At 37.0% G+C, this 18,435-nt stretch overlaps 1 protein-coding gene across 2 annotated transcripts in view; it reads right to left on the bottom strand.

Moving 5' to 3' along the window:
• The window catches only part of PPP2R3A (protein phosphatase 2 regulatory subunit B''alpha), a 148,141-nt gene that overhangs the window by 101,995 nt on the left and 27,711 nt on the right, over positions 1–18,435 (bottom strand). For both annotated transcript variants that reach the window (XM_012787771.2, XM_012787769.3), the window contains one exon: positions 5,635–8,077. In XM_012787771.2, the coding sequence (XP_012643225.1) occupies positions 5,635–7,629 (1,995 nt within the window). In that variant the 5' untranslated portion in view covers positions 7,630–8,077. The remainder of the gene's footprint in view (positions 1–5,634; positions 8,078–18,435) is intronic.

Below are 18,435 nucleotides of genomic sequence, written 5' to 3' on the forward strand. Positions count from 1 at the left end.
GGCCTCCCAGAGAGCTAGGATTACAGGCGTGAGCCACCGCGCCCGGCCTTATTATGAAGGATTTAGAAACCCTAGGCGTATTTACTTTTCTATGCCCACTGATACACTGCTTAAATATCATCAACCATTGGTAGTTTCTGCTATTGATATTTAATGATGTTTCCAAGATTTCCAATGCATTTAACAAAATAGCACATTGAACCTTATCAAAAGTCTGCTTTGCTGATCTGCCATGAAATATAATCTAGACTGGGAGTCAGCAAACTTATTCTGTAAGTAGCCAGATAGTAAATATTTCAGGCTTTAGGACCGGCAGGCGTCCTCAAACTACGGCCCATGGGTCACATGAGGGTGTTTCTGCCCATTTGCTTTTTTACCTCAAAATAAGATATGTGCAGTATGCACAGGGAATTTGTTCATAGTTTTTTTTTAAACTATAGTCTGGCCCTCCAACAGTCTGAGGGACAGTGAACTGACCCCCTGTTTAAGAAGTTTCAGGATATCTGCTTTAGGATCTCGGCTGTAACTATGTACTACTCAGCTCTGCAGATAGAGCACAAAAGCAGCCACAGACCATATGTAAATGAATGGATGTGACTGTGGTCCAACAAAACTATTTACAAACATATGCTGCAGGCTAGATTTGGCCTATGGGCCCCAAATGACTGACCCTTGATATGGACCAATATCCTCTTTATCAATCTCTCAATATCTTCTCAATATTTTCTTTTGGCTTCTACCACCAATTCAGGTTTGAATTTCACACACACACACACACACACACACACATATATATATATATACACATATATATGAACATCAAATACTGCTCACTCTTGGGAAATTATTTTGAAATACATACTAAAATATTAGTGACATACAATATTGTCAAGTCCATCTTTCTTTTAAAAGATAATCATTGTCATTTAAAAGTACTGTCTATATGCCCACTTAACATAAATCTTTTAGTTTTCTTTTTTTTTCCAGCCTTTTTATCATTTAAAAAAAATTTTTTTATTTTTTATTTTAGCATATTATGGGGGTACAAGTGTTAAGGTTACTTATATTGTAATTAAAATGTTTTGAATGACAGGTAAATTTTCAACTGTCCAAAAAGTAAAAAAAAACACCCCAACAAAACAAAAAAGGAAGACAATTTAACACATTGACTGCCATACTAGAAAAAAGTTTTCCTTGGGGCCACAGTGTTTTATTATGAAAATAGAATAAAAACTTGGAAAACAAAACGATCCTTTCTACTTTAATAAAAATTTGTTGGCCGGGCGCGGTGGCTCATGCCTGTAATCCCAGCACTCTGGGAGGCTGAGGAGGGTGGATTGCTTGAGGTCAGGAGTTCGAAACCAGCCTGAGCAAGAGCGAGACCCCCGTCTCTACTATAAATAGAAAGAAATTAATTGGCCAACTAATATATATAGAAAAAATGAGCCGGGCATGGTGGCGCATGCCTGTAGTCCCAGCTACATGGGAGGCTGAGGCAGCAGGATTGCTTGAGCCCAGGAGATTGAGGTTGCTGTGAGCTAGGCTGACGCCATGGCACTCACTCTAGCCTGGACAACAAAGCGAGACTCTGTCTCAAAAAAAAAAAAAAAAAAAAAAAGAAACTATTATTTTTTATTGTTTTCTGTGTGTGAGTGATATGCAATTAAACTGTCAATATTAATTCTAACAATAAGAACATCAACAAGTAAGATTTTCATGAACCAAGTGCAGTTACATATGCTTCAAGAGGCCCCCCCAGGGCTCAAAACTAGCATGAGTTAAATACAATTCACATGGCAGTTAATGTGTTACTCTTAAAAAAAAAACAACAAAAAACCCCCTATGTGACTCTTCTGCTTAAAAGCCTTCTTTGTCTCCCCACTTCCCTAGAACAAACACTTTATCATAGCATACAATGTCATTCATCAGTTGGCCTTAACCTACCTCTCTATTTTTTTCCTATTATTCTCTGCTCACTCTATATAATAAAAACATGAAAAGCAATATTGTATAAAAACTTGTGGGTGGAGATAAACCTTAACTTTAGGATAGTAGTTACTTCTGAAAAAGGGAGAGAGAGAGAGAGAGCACTGGGGTGGGGTGCCTTAAGGATTTCAACTATATCTGAGGTATTTTTTGTTTAATGATGATAATGAAAATATTAGATAAAGATCTGAAGCAAATCTGGCAAAATGTTAAGATTTGACAAAGCTAAGTGGTAGGTAAAAGTTTCATTCATCATACTTTTCCATTTGCTTAAAACAGAAGTGGACATGGGCCAAACTTGGCCACTATCTGTTTTTGTACATCTTGGAGCTAAGAATGGTTTTATCTTTTTAAAGTGTTTAACAACAACAAAAAAAGGCAAAGACAACTATGTGACAGACACTTTGTGACCAACAAACCCTAAAAAATGTACTCTCTGGCCCTTCACAGAAAAAGTTTGTCAATGCATAGCTTAAAATATTTAAAGAGAAGGAAAGATTAAAAAAAAAAAAAAAGACAAGTAGGGAGGCAACTGGGTAAAGGAAGAATGGTTTGTCTTCTTGCATTAAGTGTCTTCATGAATTAAACATTTTATATTACCCTTTTTTTTTTCTTGAGACAAGGTATCATTCTGTCACCCAGGCTAGATTAAAGTGGTACAATACTAGCTCACTGCAGCCTCAAACTCCTGGGCTCAAGTGATCTTTCTGCCTCAGTCTCCCTAGTAGCTGGGACTACAGGTGCACGCTACCATGCAGGCTAATTAAAAAAATTTTTTTTGTAGAGACAGGGTCTTGCTATTTTTTGTCCAGGCTGGTCTTGAACTCCTGGCCTCAAACAATCCTCCAGCCTAGGCCTCTCAAAGTGTTGGGATTATAGGTATGAGGCACCATACCCAGCCTTATTTATCTCTTTAAATTAGCTGTTCATTAATTACTTTTTCAACTTTTAACAAGAAGAAATCTCATCAAGTTTTATTCTATGACATTGGAACTTATTTAAAAGAATGGCAGGAGACTATTTTAATAAGATTTTCATTTCAATCCATACTTGTCAGAAAATCTGGGAAGCACGTTTAGAGTCCAGTGTAGCATTTTTAGGCAGCTGTACTTAGACTGGGGGACCACAGGCTACCTGCTCATGAGCTATTAGCTGGCACAGGAGGGGTGTTGCTTGTGCATTTTCTACTTTCTACAGTCCATCTCTTTTAGAAGAATTGGCCTCCTTTTTCCCACAGAAGATAATGGGGGAAGAGGGTTGAATAAAATACAAAACACTGTATCATAGTAAGAGTTTTGGGTTATAATAGTTGTAAGGCATTGGAATAGGTCATAGAGGAAGTGGACTTTTTTCCTTTAATGAGCAGACAGGTTATTGTGGAGAAAATAGTGAGACAATACTTCTAAATGTTTTAGCATGCCTTAGCTCACAATAACTAGCAGATTTCATGATATTATCATTCTGAGGTTGCTATATAGGTATTTTCTTTCCTTCATAAAATATTGAGCACATCAGTATTGCCTGTCTATTGCTAATATACCCATGGAAAAAATCCACATAAAGGGAGTTTTTTCTTATTTTTGTAATTAACACCCACAGTTGCTCCCCAGCGTTGACCCAAGTCAACTAAAGATATTACCACTTGTGAATCAACAAATGAGACAAAGACACAAAGTGATTTCATAGAAATGCTTAGTTAACATCTAAGGATATTCAGACTCAAATCAACATTTAATAAACTTAAGTATGTATTATTTAAACTATAGTGTCACTAGTAATTTAAAATGTCCACAGCAAAACAGCAGCCTCAAAATATTTGCAGGTTGAATATTCCTTATCCAAAATGCCTGGGACCAGAAGTTTTTCAGATTTCAGATTATTTCAGATTTTGGAATAGTTGCATATGCATAATGAGCGATCTTGGGGATGCGGCCCAAGTTTAACACAAAATTCATTTATGTTTCATATACATCTTACACATATAACCTAAAGGTAATTTTATAAAATACGGTTAACAATTTTGTGCATGAAACAAAGTCTTGACTGCCTTTTGATTGCAACCCATCACATGAGGTCAGGTGTGGAATTTTCTACTTGTGGTGTCATGTTGGTGCTCAAAAGTTTAAAATTTTAGAGCACTTCGGATTTTGGATATTTGCATTAGGGATGCTCAACCTGTACCAGGGAAAAATTCATCTGATTACAACATATATTTTTTTTCTACTCAAATGAAAACTTTAATAAGAAGCCTAAAATAATATGTAACTTGTTTAACTTGGCCACATGATTACCACCTCTAAAATCTTGTTTTTTAAAAGAAATTTACTATGTAATATTTGAGAATATTCAAAAGGCATACAGAATATGACAAAATACTTATGGATTCCCCACCCAAATTATGAAATAAAATATTCCTAATACTACTGAAGCCTCCTGCACACCCTTCCTCAGTTGCATCTCTCTTCCTTCTCCCAGAGTTAACCACTGTGATGAACATAATATTTGATGCATTTCTTCATATTTTTTATACAAATGTACATACATATCTCAAAATAATTCATATCATTATTTTACAACTTGCTTTTGTTGATTTGGCTTGATGTCTGTGAATTCATACATGTTGACACATACAGTACATTCAGGTAGTAGAGACAATGCTTAACAAATATGCTATATGCTTCCCTGTGTTTCTCAGATCTTAGGTTGGGATCACTGGAACTGTGAGCAGAAATGAAGTGTGTCATGTTTGGGACCGGGCACTTAAAAGCACCCCCCCTTTTTTCCCCTTCTTCAGTGAACTCATAAGCCAAGTATTCCAGATGGGGCAATTGGGCAGCAGTAAGAACATGGAGCCTCCAACAGTCTGGTCCTTCAGTGAGGTAGAGCAGAGCCCTTGCTAACCCAAGTTGTAATTCTGTTATGCTAAGACACACATACACATATGGACAGATAAACACCTTCCCGGGAGTAGTCAAAAGCAGTGCCATCAGTAGGGTATAGATTCAAAACCTTTTGAAAATACTTCTATGATTCTAGATTGATAATTATTCTCATTTGCATGGAGAAGCAAATCTCATACTCCAGTCTTTATTTCCTTTGAAGACCTACTGTACTAACAATACTTTCAGAGTAGTGATTACATGCTCATGAACTGTTTCAGGAATATTAGTCTTGTCTCCCCAACTAAATTTTATGCTCTTTAAGAATCATGTTTTCTCTTTTTTATACCCTATCCTATTCTGACCCTTATATAGGTCTACACAGGCATGTTGCAATGATTGCTCTCTTGGCTGACTGGGTGAGGACTAACATTAGATGCCTACTTTGTGTAAGGCACTGCGCTTGTGTTTCACATGAGTTATTTTCATCCTTATTATTTCTACCATAAAGGTATAAGGATATTAAGGCTAAATAATTTTTCTTTGGTCGCAGAACTAGAAGATGAAGGATGGGGGAGGGCAGTTAAAACCAGTTTGACTCTAATTCTTTGCTTTCTGCCACCTGAACTAATAAGTAAGACCATGCCTAGTGTAGGGCAGGAGTGTTAGAACATAATATGGCTAACAAAAATAGTTTTTGTTTATAAATTTTGCAAACATTAAAACATTTTCTTGAGACTTTTCAGGACTCAAGATTGTTGGGTCTTACCTTGATCACTTCTGGAGTCTGCTGAATCAAAACCATGGAAGTAGTATCTTTGGCTTTATCACCAACAGGACTTCTACAGCCTGATAAATCGGCCTGGGAGGAAGTTGTTAAGGTTTCCTGTAGAATTTGCATCATTTCCTTTTCTTGTGATAGGCTCCCTCTGCCTGATTTGCATTCAACTAATTCCTGAGCAAAGTCTTCAATGCTTTCCAGAATTCGCAGTAAGAGGGCTCGATCCTCCTCCTCTATTTTATGTCCATTGGTTTCAATAATCCTTGTTAGACAGGAAGGTGAGACTTTTTCCATGGGTAAAGAGACTTTAGATTTAGATTCAAGATCTATGGAGGTCTGACCAGTCAACGGACTATGACTATTTAGAGAATTAGAGTTTTTACTCTTGGCTAGTGGCTCTCTTAGAGAAGTTTCCATCTTCTGTGAAAAAGATTCCAAATCCATTAATAATTTATCTATCTCTTCCTGGCTGTTAGACTTCATAAAATCTCTCTGGCCTCCCCTTTCAACTTTAGGACCTTTTGATTTACAGTCTTCCTTAGATAGATGAACAAATGGCTTCTCAAATATGTTACCAATTTCATTTTGCATGGAGGCTGGACATTTTTTAAGATGAGTATCATGTTCTGAAAATTCTGTTCTATGTTCATTTATCTTTAACAACTCCTGACTGGGTCCATTCTCTGTCCTTTGTCCTTTATCTAATGCTTTCTTTTCATCTGACTCTTCTTCAATATAAAGAGTTTCCATTAAGTCACCAGAAGAAACATTTTCTAAAGGATTCATGGTTAAGGACTGTGATTGAAGCTGGACAGGTTTTAGAGTTCTGGGATCATTTACCTTTAAGTTATACAAGGAATTTGGGGAATTGTTTGGAATGGATTTTACAGTGTCCATTTTCCTAGAATTTTGCTTGTCATCTTGCAGTTCAATAGTCTCAAACTGTCCAGAGGCAGGAGCTGAGAGCTGAACAACATCTTCATATTTAGGGGGCTGTTCATTGCCAAATATTGGTGAGAAAGGAGTCAGTTGTAGACTAGGCATATTAGTGACCAGTTCTGTTAAATCTATAGCCTCATTATTCCCAGATTTCATGAATTCAAAAGGTAACTTTTTCAGATAGGATGCTAACCTAGTCATTACATTCATATAGACAGTTTCAGAGCTAGAAACTGCATCATTACCACTTCCTTCATTGATGCTACTTCCTGACTTTTTCTTTATGCATTGTTTTATAATGTCTGTGCATTTTTTCAAATCCTCAGAGCATTTCAGCAAGATGTCCAAGCATATCTTTATATCTGTCCCAGAAGAAAAATTATCTATTTTATGTTTTTCCAAAATCTGAGTAACCAGATCTTCTTCAGAGAAGTTTTGAAGAAGCATGGAAGTCAGGTTTGTATCAAGTGAGTTTCTATGGGACAAAGATTTTTCCTCAACTGAGGAACTCCGTAGTAAACCAAAAGATGGGGAGTTTCCATCATTGTTATAATGGCCACAGAGCAAGTCAAAATCAACTGACCTCCTATTAAATGAGTCAGATTTAACTTTTCTTCCCTTTCTGTAAGCTGCATGGTTAGAGTTTTTGAGTTTTTCAAGGGAAAATTCTTTTATTTTCCCACTGGCAAAACTGATCGCTTCTCCTGCAATGTCCTTTAAGTTACAGGTATTCTGAAATGTAGATCCTTTCTTGACCCTGGGTATGCCTGTGAGGGCCTGATGGGGATAGTCACCTTCAGCTGAGGAAAGCCCATTTTCGTGGGGTAGAAACATAGAGTTCAGATCTGCATCTTTGAACGGAGACACAGGGATATGCAAGAGGTCTGCACAAACACTATGATGTACCACAATGCAGTCAACTCCATGTGTGAAGGTGTGGCAGGTTCCAGTGCAATAATGTATAGCTTGCTCAAAACGCCGGTCTATCACCACACTGCTGTAGTGGTTCACAGTGCTAACCACAAGTCTGTAAGTTGCTGCCATAATACCAAATCCACTTAGTGGTGGAACTTGGAACTTTCTAGAACTTATTTCAAGAAAATTCTCCTAAATGGCACTTATCTGGAACTGTATTTAATGACAACACTCAGTGGTTTCTTGCAAATATAATGACTCTTTCCAAGAAGGGAAACCATCTAAATTTGAGGTTTGATAACTATTAGGATACAGTAGCTACTGCACATGTGTGCTTGTATTAACAAATCTAATAACTAAATAATTGTGCCTTTTAGTTTTATTTAGTAGTATCATGATACTACAGAATTATTTTTATCAAAGAATATCCTCTTTTAGTTCTTCAACAGTTCTACATGTAGAAATTTACTGTCAAAAATTTACTGTCTTAAATCTTAGTTGGTGGTATAGAAGTATTATGATAACTGAGTCCTCCAAAGGTTTAAATGATCCATTTTTCTGTGAATGACAGAGAAACCTATAATAAAAAAAAAAGAAAATTAAAAGGAAATGATTTCTTAATATTGGAACTTATAATTTCCTCTTTGCATCGCATATGTAGATAATCACCGAGCCTTATTCTCTGCCATGTCACTGATTGCTGATACTCAACTCATGCCTTTGTTTTATCACGCCCTATACTCCTTACTACCTAGAGTAGTATTGTCTCAACTCCACCTTGTTACAACTGCCTCTCAGCTGATATTTCTTTTCCCACTCTCCTTGCCACCTTACAATGAAACTAGCAAGCTTAGACTTAGACAGCTTTTTCATCCCTGACAGCTCAAGAATTCACATTGCCAATCTCCATCATGGATCATGGCAGGTCTACCTCTTTTGACTCACTTTCAAGTCCTTCAACATCTGTTCTCATCCACTTATATTTTCTACTACCCGCTGGAACCAACCTTTTGCTTACATCAACCTAATCTTCTCAAAGACTGACAATACACAGTACCTGTTCTTGATTCTGAAATTTCCTCTATACTTGGAAATTTTTCTCCCATGATCCTTTCTTTTTTTACTGAGTAAAAAACAACTTTTATTATTGCTCTTGATCCCATCTCCCAGACCCTGCCAAATGCAGATCTTTCTCTCTGCATCAACTGGATAGAATTTACTTAATCATTATCTTTTTTTAAAATGGCTTTTAAAACATGTTGTTGCTTTCCAAAAAGATTCTGTTAATGTATTCATTTAATCAACAAATATTGAGTGCCTACTATGTGCCAAGCTCTTTCTACATGCTAGGGATGCAGCAATGAATAACACAAAGTCCCTGTCCTTATAGAGCTGACAATCTGATTGTAAAAAGAAAAACAACATATAAGTTAAACATATAACTTATCAGATGGTAATATGACTTACAGAGAAAAATGAAGAGTTTAAAAAGGCTGGGAGGGTGCTGTTTTATAAAGGGAAGACCTCACTGACATCTGAATAGAGGCCTGAAAGAAGAGAGGGAGCAGGCCAACAAGGCATTAAGGGGCAAATCATCTTAAACAGAGAAACTGTAAGTGCAAAGGCCCTCTCTGAGGTGGAGCATGCTTGATTTACTAGAAGAATGACAAAGAGACTAAAGCTCTTAGAGCAGTGAAAGCATGGGGGACAGTTTGGAAGATGAGGTCAGAAAGGAAAGGTGGGAGTCTAAATTATGCAGGGTCTGAAGACCACTATATTGAAACTGGCTTTAACCCCGAGTAAGCTGGGAAACAACTGGTAACTATTGAGCAGAGGAATGTTATGTTCAGATTTACATTTTAAATTGATTTTTGGCTGCAGAGAAACAAGTTAGAGGCTATTGCAATAAGTCAGGCAAGAAGGCTGAGGGGCTTGGACCAGAATAGTAACAGTGGAAATGTTTAGATGCTATATATATTACAAAGCTGCAGCCAACATGATTTGCTAGAGGATAGAATGTGCAATACTACTGCATCAAAGGTGGTATAATAAGGCAATGAGAGGAAGGAGCTAATGACAGTAATGAAGGAGACTATCAGTTTCACTGCACCATCACTAGCATTGGTATTTTAACAATAAAAATCTTTCCCCATTTAATAATGAGAAACAGTATTTCTTGTTTTCACATTTTATTTCTTTAATCATAGAAAGCGGTTTATTTTGCTTATTTATTTGTTCTTTGGTAAATTGTCTATTCTTGTTCTTTGCCCATTTAGGTATTAGGGACTTAATATAGAAACAATTAATACAATTAATTCATGACGAATCCTATCTTATGTTGAATTCTTATACTGGTTAGACTCTATTTCCCGGTTCTTTGGATCCAATAATTACTCTGTTTTTGTGCCAGTATACACTATTATAATTACTGTTGACTTATTAAGTTTTACTACCTGGCATTGCTTCCCATATCCCTAATTATAATTCTTTTTTTACCTTCTAAGTGTTCTTTGATGGTCTTCCAGATGAACTGTTGAACTGTCAATTTCAACATTTGATTACAATTGCAAAAAAATTCAAATTATTTTGAAGGAACACTGATATTATTATAATATTCAGATTTTCCACACAGGAAGATACATGTCTTTTTTTTTTTTGAGACAAGGTCTTGCTGTGTCACCCAGGCTGGAGTGTAGTGGCATGATCATAGCTCACTGCAATCTCAAACTCCTGGGGTCAAGTGATCCTCCTGCTTGAACCTCCCTGGGAGGTAGTAGTACAGGAGTGGGCCACCATGCCTGGCTAATTTTTTAAAAAAATTTTTTGTAGAGATGGGGTTCTCAGTATGTTGCCCAGGCAGTTTCAAACTCCTGGTCTCAAGCAATCTTCCTGGATTAGCCTCCCAAAGTGTAGAGATTACAGGCACCCAGCCTGGAAGAGTTATTCTTAATTCCAATATATATTTTTTTATCTCTTTCTTTGTGGTTTTCTTCAGGTGGGTCGCATCTCAGTCTTCTTGTCCCTCAGTATTTTAACTTTGTTGCTATGTGAATGGATCTTAAACTATTGTCTCACCATCCACTTGTCTTTATATCTCAGGTGGTGGCTTATATAACTATCAAATTAGATATCTCAGAAAATGGATGAAGCTAAACCAGAAAAAGTTACATAGTAAAGGAGATATTCAGTAATTCTTAAATTAAAATACAAAGAAGCCAACGAGGAGAAGTATTATAGAACAAATGATGAGAACATGGTAATGGAAGGAATTACCTTTTCAAAAGATGCACATCCAAAACACAGGGAAGAAATGGCACCTTTTCAGAAATCCAAGATTTTGACAGAGCATTTGGGTAAGGATACAAGGTAAGGTAAACACAAAGGAGAAAGTACAGTAGGATAACTATATGAAAAATACTGGGACTATTTCCTAATACAGTTGATAAAACTGGCCCAGGGACAAAATGTGTGTTAGAAAATTTATCCAGAAACCTATTAAAATATGTGTCAGATAAATTCTTAAGTTGACATAAAAACAACTGCTTTTCTCTGAAATTAGAAAAAATAAAGAGGGAAAGTATTTCTCTAGGCCTGAATATAACCAAAACAACTGGCTGATCAGGTAATGTGACAGAAGGAACAAAAATGTATTTGTGTTACATTGGAATTTGAAAGAGTAAAGGAAGAGAGAACACTGGCTAAAGTGAGATATGCTGACCAATAAAATTTCTTGCATTGATGGAAATATTCTTTATCTGCACTATCTGTTATGGCTGCCATTAGCCACGTGGGGCTATTGAGTACTTTAAATGTGGCTGGTGTAGCTGAAGAACCAAATTTTAATTTTATTTAATTTTGAAATCATTTTAGATACACACAGGAGTTGAAAAAAATTGTAGAGTTCCTGTAAACCCTTTCCCCAGTCTCCCCCTAATGATACTAAGTCACCACAGTACAATGATCAAAACCAGGAAACTGACAATGGTACTATCAACTACAGACCTCATTCAGATTTCACCAGTTTTATAACCACTTACTCCTTTTTCTCTCCTTTCCTCCCTCCCTTTTAACAATAACTACCACCATAATCAGAATATACAACTATCCCATCACTCCTCAAAAAATCCCTCATACTACCCTCTTGTAGTCACACTCTGGCCCCAAACCCTAACCCCTGGCAAACACGGATCTGTTCTCCATCATTAATTTTGTCATTTAGAAAATGTTTTATGTATGAAATCATATAGTACGTAACCTTTTAAGATTAGCTTCTTTTAGGCCGGGTGCTGTGGCTCACGCCTGTAATCCTAGCTCTTGGGAGGCCGAGGCGGGCGGATTGCTCGAGGTCAGGAGTTCAAAACCAGCCTGAGCAAGAGCGAGACCCCGTCTCTACTATAAACAGAAAGAAATTAATTGGCCAACTGATATATATATAAAAAAAAAAATTAGCCGGGCATAGTGGCGCATGCCTGTAGTCCCAGCTACTCGGGAGGCTGAGGCAGAAGGATCACTCGAACCCAAGAGTTTGAGGTTGCTGTGAGCTAGGCTGACGCCACGGCACTCACTCTAGCCTGGACAACAAAGTGAGACTCTGTCTCAAAAAAAAAAAAAAGATTAGCTTCTTTCACTTAACTCAATGTTTCTGAGATTCATTCACATTAATGCATATGAAGATGGCTGACTAGAGACTATGGATGCCAGTTCTTCTAAGAAAGAAGAACCAGGGCCGGGCGCTGTGGCTCACGCCTGTAATCCTAGCTCTTGGGAGGCCGAGGCGGGCGGATTGCTCAAGGTCAGGAGTTCAAAACCAGCCTGAGCAAGAGCGAGACCCCGTCTCTAAAAAAAAAAAAAAAAAAAAAAAAAAAAAAAAAAAAGAAAGAAGAACCAAAGTCATGGGTGAATAATCATAACTTAAATAAAATATAGGCCGGGCGCGGTGGCTCACGCCTGTAATACTAGCTCTCTGGGAGGCCGAGGCGGGTGGATTGCTCGAGGTCAGGAGTTCGAAACCAGCCTGAGCAAGAGCGAGACCCCGTCTCTACTATAAATAGAAAGAAATTAATTGGCCAACTAATATATACAAAAAATTAGCCGGGCATGGTGGCGAATGCCTGTAGTCCCAGCTACTTGGGAGGCTGAGGCAGGAGGATTGCTTGAGCCAGGAGTTTGAGGTTGCTGTGAGCTAGGCTGACGCCACGGCACTCACTCTAGCCTGGGCAACAAAGCGAGACTCTGTCTCAAAAAAAAAAAAAGAATATAAAGGGGAAAGTGCTAGAGTCTAGCAGAAAACCCACAGGAAGAAACTAAGGCACAGAAAAAGAAGTGGCAGACATTGCCAAGGAACCCAAGGGATCTGGTATGTATTTTTAGCTCCCCTTGCCCTTGCTGCTGCAGACCACCAGTACTGAATCATCAATGAGCTCCTCTACCTTTGTGAATCTAGACAGGACTAGGAATCTAGACAAGACTAGGAAACTTTCAGGAAAGGTTTCCCAAAATAAAGAGATGTTATGTACATAATTTTGAAGGATCAATGAGAGTGAGTTAGGCAAAATGGAAGGGAAGAATACTCCCAGCAGAAGGAAACACATATGTGAATGTGCAGAGGTGTAACATGGCACAGTGAGTCCAGAAGTACAAGTAGTTCCAGCTGGTTTCACTGGGTGGAGGAGAGTAGAAAGGCAATCAAGAAGGGAGGAAACTTGAGCAGCAGGAACCATACCACAGACTAAACTAAGTAAACTAGGGATTGTGAACTTTATTCCGAACACTATGGGAAAAAGAAAGACTTTAAGGTAGGGGAGTAACATAAATGAGATTTATGTTTCAGAGAGATTATTCTAACAGCTAAGTGGAGGCTAGATAGAGAGGAACCAGATTGAAGCCATGAAAATCAGTTGTGAGGCTACTGTAATAATCATGCAGTAAGTAGGGAGAATCTAAACCAAGTAGGTGGTAATAGTTAAAAAGAGGAGGGTATCAATGAGACAGGGGATGGGGGGTAGAATCCACAGAACAGGGAGAGGGAAAGTGAGAGGGAGGAATCTTGGGTTTCTGGCTTGAGTACTGTGAGACTAGTATCGCTACTTCCAACACAGACTTTTTTTTTTTTTTTCTTTTTAATGGTGGTTGGCCATAGAAAAGATAAAGAATTTTATTCTGAATGTGTTGTTTGAAGAGGTACCTGTGGAACTTCCAAAGAGTGATGACTGGATGAAATGTGAATATAAAACCTGGAGGTCAACAGAAAGAAATAGGTTGGAGATACAGCTCTGAGAAGTTACTCAGGGTGACAGCGTAAAGTATGGGGAGCTCTAGGCTGAGGACAAAGTTGGATGTCACTGACATTTCTGAGTTAAACAGAGGAACAGAATTCTGAGAGAGAACCGAAGAAGAAAGAGACAGGTAATAAGGAAACAGGTAATAAGGAGAAAGTAGTTTTACAGAGGCTGAAGGAGAAACTTTGAAACTGGAGGTCGTCAGCATTAGATGCTACTAAGAGGTCAAGGAAAAAACAAAAATTACTCACTGGATTTGGCAACATGAAGGTTGCCGGTAACCTTAACAAGTACAATTTCAGGAAGTCGCTGTCAAATAAGTGGTATAAGTAGACTAGATTTTCCATTCGTATCTTTTGTTGAAAAAGGAGGGCTATTGCTGGGTGTGGTGGTTTATGCCTATAATCCTAGCACTCTGGGAGGCCAAGCCAGGAGGATTGCTTGAGGTCAGAAGTTCAAGACCAGCCTGAAAAAGAGTGAGACCCCATCTCTACTAAAATTAGAAGAAATTAGCCAGGCATGGTAGTACACGCCTGTAGACCCAGCTATTTGGGAGGCTGAGGTAGGAAGATCGCTTGAGCCCAGGAGTTTGAGGTTGCTGTGAGCTAGGCTGATGCCATGGTGGGTGACAGAGCAAGACTCTTTTTTAAAAAAAAAAAAAAAAAAAAAAGGAGGTCTATAAAATGGTAGCTAGAAGAGAATGGAGTTACAGATTTTTTTTTTCTATCAAATGATGGGAGATATATTTGAGCTGTGTGTATGTTGAAGAGAAAGAGCCATAAGCTTTATGGAGGCAGGAACTAGTAGCCAAAGCCCCAGTGAAGGGATTAGTCTCAGAGGAAGGTGGACACCTTTCCCAGTGAGAGAAGAGGAAAGAAATCAATGGGATAAGTTTATAGATGGAAGAAGAAGAATTTAAGGGATGTTTTTCCCCTTGACAACTTCAATTTTTCACAGTGAAACTGAAGGCAAAATTATCTATTAAAGTTTAGAGGAAAGAAGAGGTGTTAGGGGATTCAGGAATAGAGTAAAAATCTGAAATAGATGCTAATGGAAATAAGGAGGAATCTTATTAGGAACAGGCAACAGTACAGAGAAATCCTGAAACATTTGGCAAGATTGATGTAGCAGTAGGATGGTAATGGTTGGATTGATCCAGGGCTTCTCATGAAAAAGAACCATGGCAAGAGATTCAAGAGTAAGAGTGATAAGCCCTCACAGAATTATGAGGTAATATGTTTATTTCTTAAATTATGTTGAGCAGAAAGGAGCAAAGGAGAGAAAAGTCTCTCAGCAGTTTATTAAACATCTCCCACTAGGATGACATCTGTTTGTACAATAAGCTTTGACTCTGATCATTAGTCAACAAATATTTCACTGCATATTAGTGGACACTTCACTGAATCATGTGAGATGTAGAAGGTCTATTTTTTCATCAGGCTTCTTTCAAAAGTTGACAAAGATAAAACTGCCTCTATTAACTTTAAGCAAAATAAATATGAAGACAAAAAAATTTCAAAGAAGAAAATCCTAAATTTTTTCACAAAAAGGCAATACTTTATTTTTTACTTATTTTATTGCTATAGCAAATTTAGCAAGAAAAGCCAGCATTTTTTTAAAAGTTTGGTTATATTTTCATTTTAATTAATTTACTTTTTTAGAGATAAAATCTTGTTATATTGTCCAGGCTAGGCCTGAACTCCTGGGCTCAAGTGACCCTCTGCCTCAGTCTCCCAAGTAGCTGGGATGATAGATGTGTACCACTATGCCTGGCTTTATAAATATATTTTTTAAAAGCAGCAGCCTTCAAAAAATAATAAGAACAAAGAGAAAATCTTGGTGCAAGAATCACATTAATTATTAAGCTACAGTATGTTTCAATTCTAAAATACATTTTTTAAAATTTTTTTCTTTTCTTTTTTTTTCTTTTTATTTTTTCAGGCCTCAACTTACATATGTGGTTTATCTAAAATACATTTTTTAAAATCTCTATGGGCCAGGCAGAATTGTGACATGGTTGTCATTTACTGACAACTTCTAGTAAGATCAAGAAAACACCACCATAAAAAGCATGCAGAATGACTTGGCAAAAAATTCTCAAAGGCCATTCATTGTAGAACACAGTTTTAAGAAATGCTTCATCACCAAATACCCTTGACGGCATAGAGGATGATACTGTGGGAGAAAATATGAACATAGATGGTTCTAAATTGAAAAGTTATTTTTAAGAGAATCTGAATTGAACAAATTCTAGAAATATTTTAATCAATTTTCCCTACATTTTATTTATATATGCACAAGAGTGATATATAATTTAAATATCTGTCAACATAAGTCTAATAGAGCTCTTTCAATAAAAAAATTCTAAATAAGCATATAATGAGTATTTTAAAATCTTAGATATGGTAAAAATACGGTAAAATTTTTCAGTTAGTCTAAGTATCTGTTATAGCCTGATTTTTTCCCCTGATATAATAAACTTCTTGGGAAATTATAATTATTCTGAATGTTTATATTTATTCCATCTCAGGTTTTGTTGCATGCTGCCTGCCCTACCCCTCACGGCCTTTAGTTTCTCCTGGTTCTTTGATCCCTGCAAAGGACCAGAGTCTGTTTTCCCAATTTCTAGCTAAGTGGTTCATATGCATATTCAGAGTTCAACAAATATTTATTAAGCATTTACTATCACTTCCACTGTAAGCTGATTACAATTATTGTAACAAGTACTTTCCAGTGGCTCCTGGAAAACTCCTTCATAGTAAACTGCTATATGGCAATCCCTGATGAAATGGACCTTTTGTGAAACAAAGGTTCAAAAGCAGAAGACAAGAAAGTTAGGAGGGAGCAGAACTGGATTTTCAAAGATGAGAGCCTTACCAGGTGAAGAAAGGATTAGACTAGGCCTTGTAAGCGAAAGGAAATTCTACAAAGGCACAGAGATATGAAAAGGCTTGTGTGTTTGGAGAATTATATGGAGTTTGGCATTGCTGAAGTTAAAAATTAAAAAATGAATTATGGGCTTTACAGGTCTGCTCCAAACAATAAGAACAAAATACAAGAATGCAAACTCCATCTTTAAAAACCTAGAAGACACCTGTAACTCCAAATTACTATATATGAAGACAAAGAAGAGAAGGTGAATGGTAAATGACTTAGCAGAGTAGGGATGCTGATGACAAGCAAACCAATTCATCCCACACAACCCCCCAAAAGCTAAGGTTTGGTGGTAGCAGGTACTACAGAAAATTGGGTAGGATAGAAGATTAATTATAGAGGGGCTTGTCTGAAAGTCTGCAAAGAAATAGACCTCGTTATTCCCATTCCACAAACCCAGAAAATCATCCTCTTTCACCCTGCCGAGACAGGAAGTTTATTTGCTGAGGGGAAAAAACTGAACCAGAAAAGTATCAACACCAGGGGCAACAGACAGAGGGTAGTAAAAGACTGAAAGTAAAGGAGGTCCATGTCAACAGAAACCAGGTTTATTACCTCTAGCTCCTAGTTCCCGCTGTGGATTAAAGAAACCTTATCTGGAGAAATAGAAATCTCATCTAACTACATCATCACCTCACAGTGAACCCCATCAACTGATAAATGTTGCCCATGAACACATAGCTTCCTTTCAGCTTTTTAGAACCTTACTTTTATTTTAAATCAACTTTATTGATATATAATTTACATACAGTAAAAATATGTTAAAGTGTATAGTCCAATGAAATTTGATAAGGACAATGCAACCACTGCCTTAAAAACAATACTATACCCATGCCCTTTTCCAGTCAATATCCCTTGCCCACAACATCCAACAACCTCTGATCTGATTCCTCATTACTATAGATAAATTTCGCCAGTTCTAGATCTTCATATGAATATAACCATACAATATGTATATTTTTCTGGTTTCTCTCACTTAGCACATGATTTGAGATTCATCTATGTTATTGCATGTATCAGTTGTGCATTTCTTTTTACTTTTGCTTTATCTATCTGCCAGTTAATGAACATTTGGGTTGTTCCTAGTCTGGGCAATTACAAATTAAAGCTACTATGAACATTCAAGTAAAAGTGTTTTTGTAGATATGTGTTCATTTCTTTTGGGTAATTAGCAATGGAATTATTGAGCCATAAGTGTACATTTAACTTCATAAGAACCTACAAAACTGTTTTCCAAAGTGGTTCTACCATTTTACACTCTTATCAGCAACACTTGCGAGTTCTAGTGGCCCTACATCCTTTCAGATACTTGTCAGTTTCTTTTATTTTAGCCATCTTAGTGAGTATGAAGTGGTATCTCATTGTGGCTTTAATTCACATTTCTCTGATGACTAATGATGTTGAGCATTTTTTCACATGCTTATTAGAAATTCATATATATCTTCTTTTGTGAAGTATCTATTCAAATGTTTTGGGATATCTTTTATTATTGAATTCTAAGGGTTCCTTATATATTTTAGATACAGATATCATCTCCAGGTCTGTGGCTTCTCTTTCCACATTTTCTTAGCAGAGCAGTTTTTGAAGAATAGAAGGTTTTAATCCTACTAATTAATTTTCATCAATCCAATTAATCAATTTCTCTTTTATACTTAATACATTTGTATACCATCTTAAGATCTTTGCCTACCCTAAGGTCATGAAGATTTTTTATGGTTTTATA

This window comes from Microcebus murinus, chromosome 1 (genome assembly GCF_040939455.1).
Source record: "Microcebus murinus isolate Inina chromosome 1, M.murinus_Inina_mat1.0, whole genome shotgun sequence".
Taxonomy (NCBI): domain Eukaryota; kingdom Metazoa; phylum Chordata; class Mammalia; order Primates; family Cheirogaleidae; genus Microcebus; species Microcebus murinus.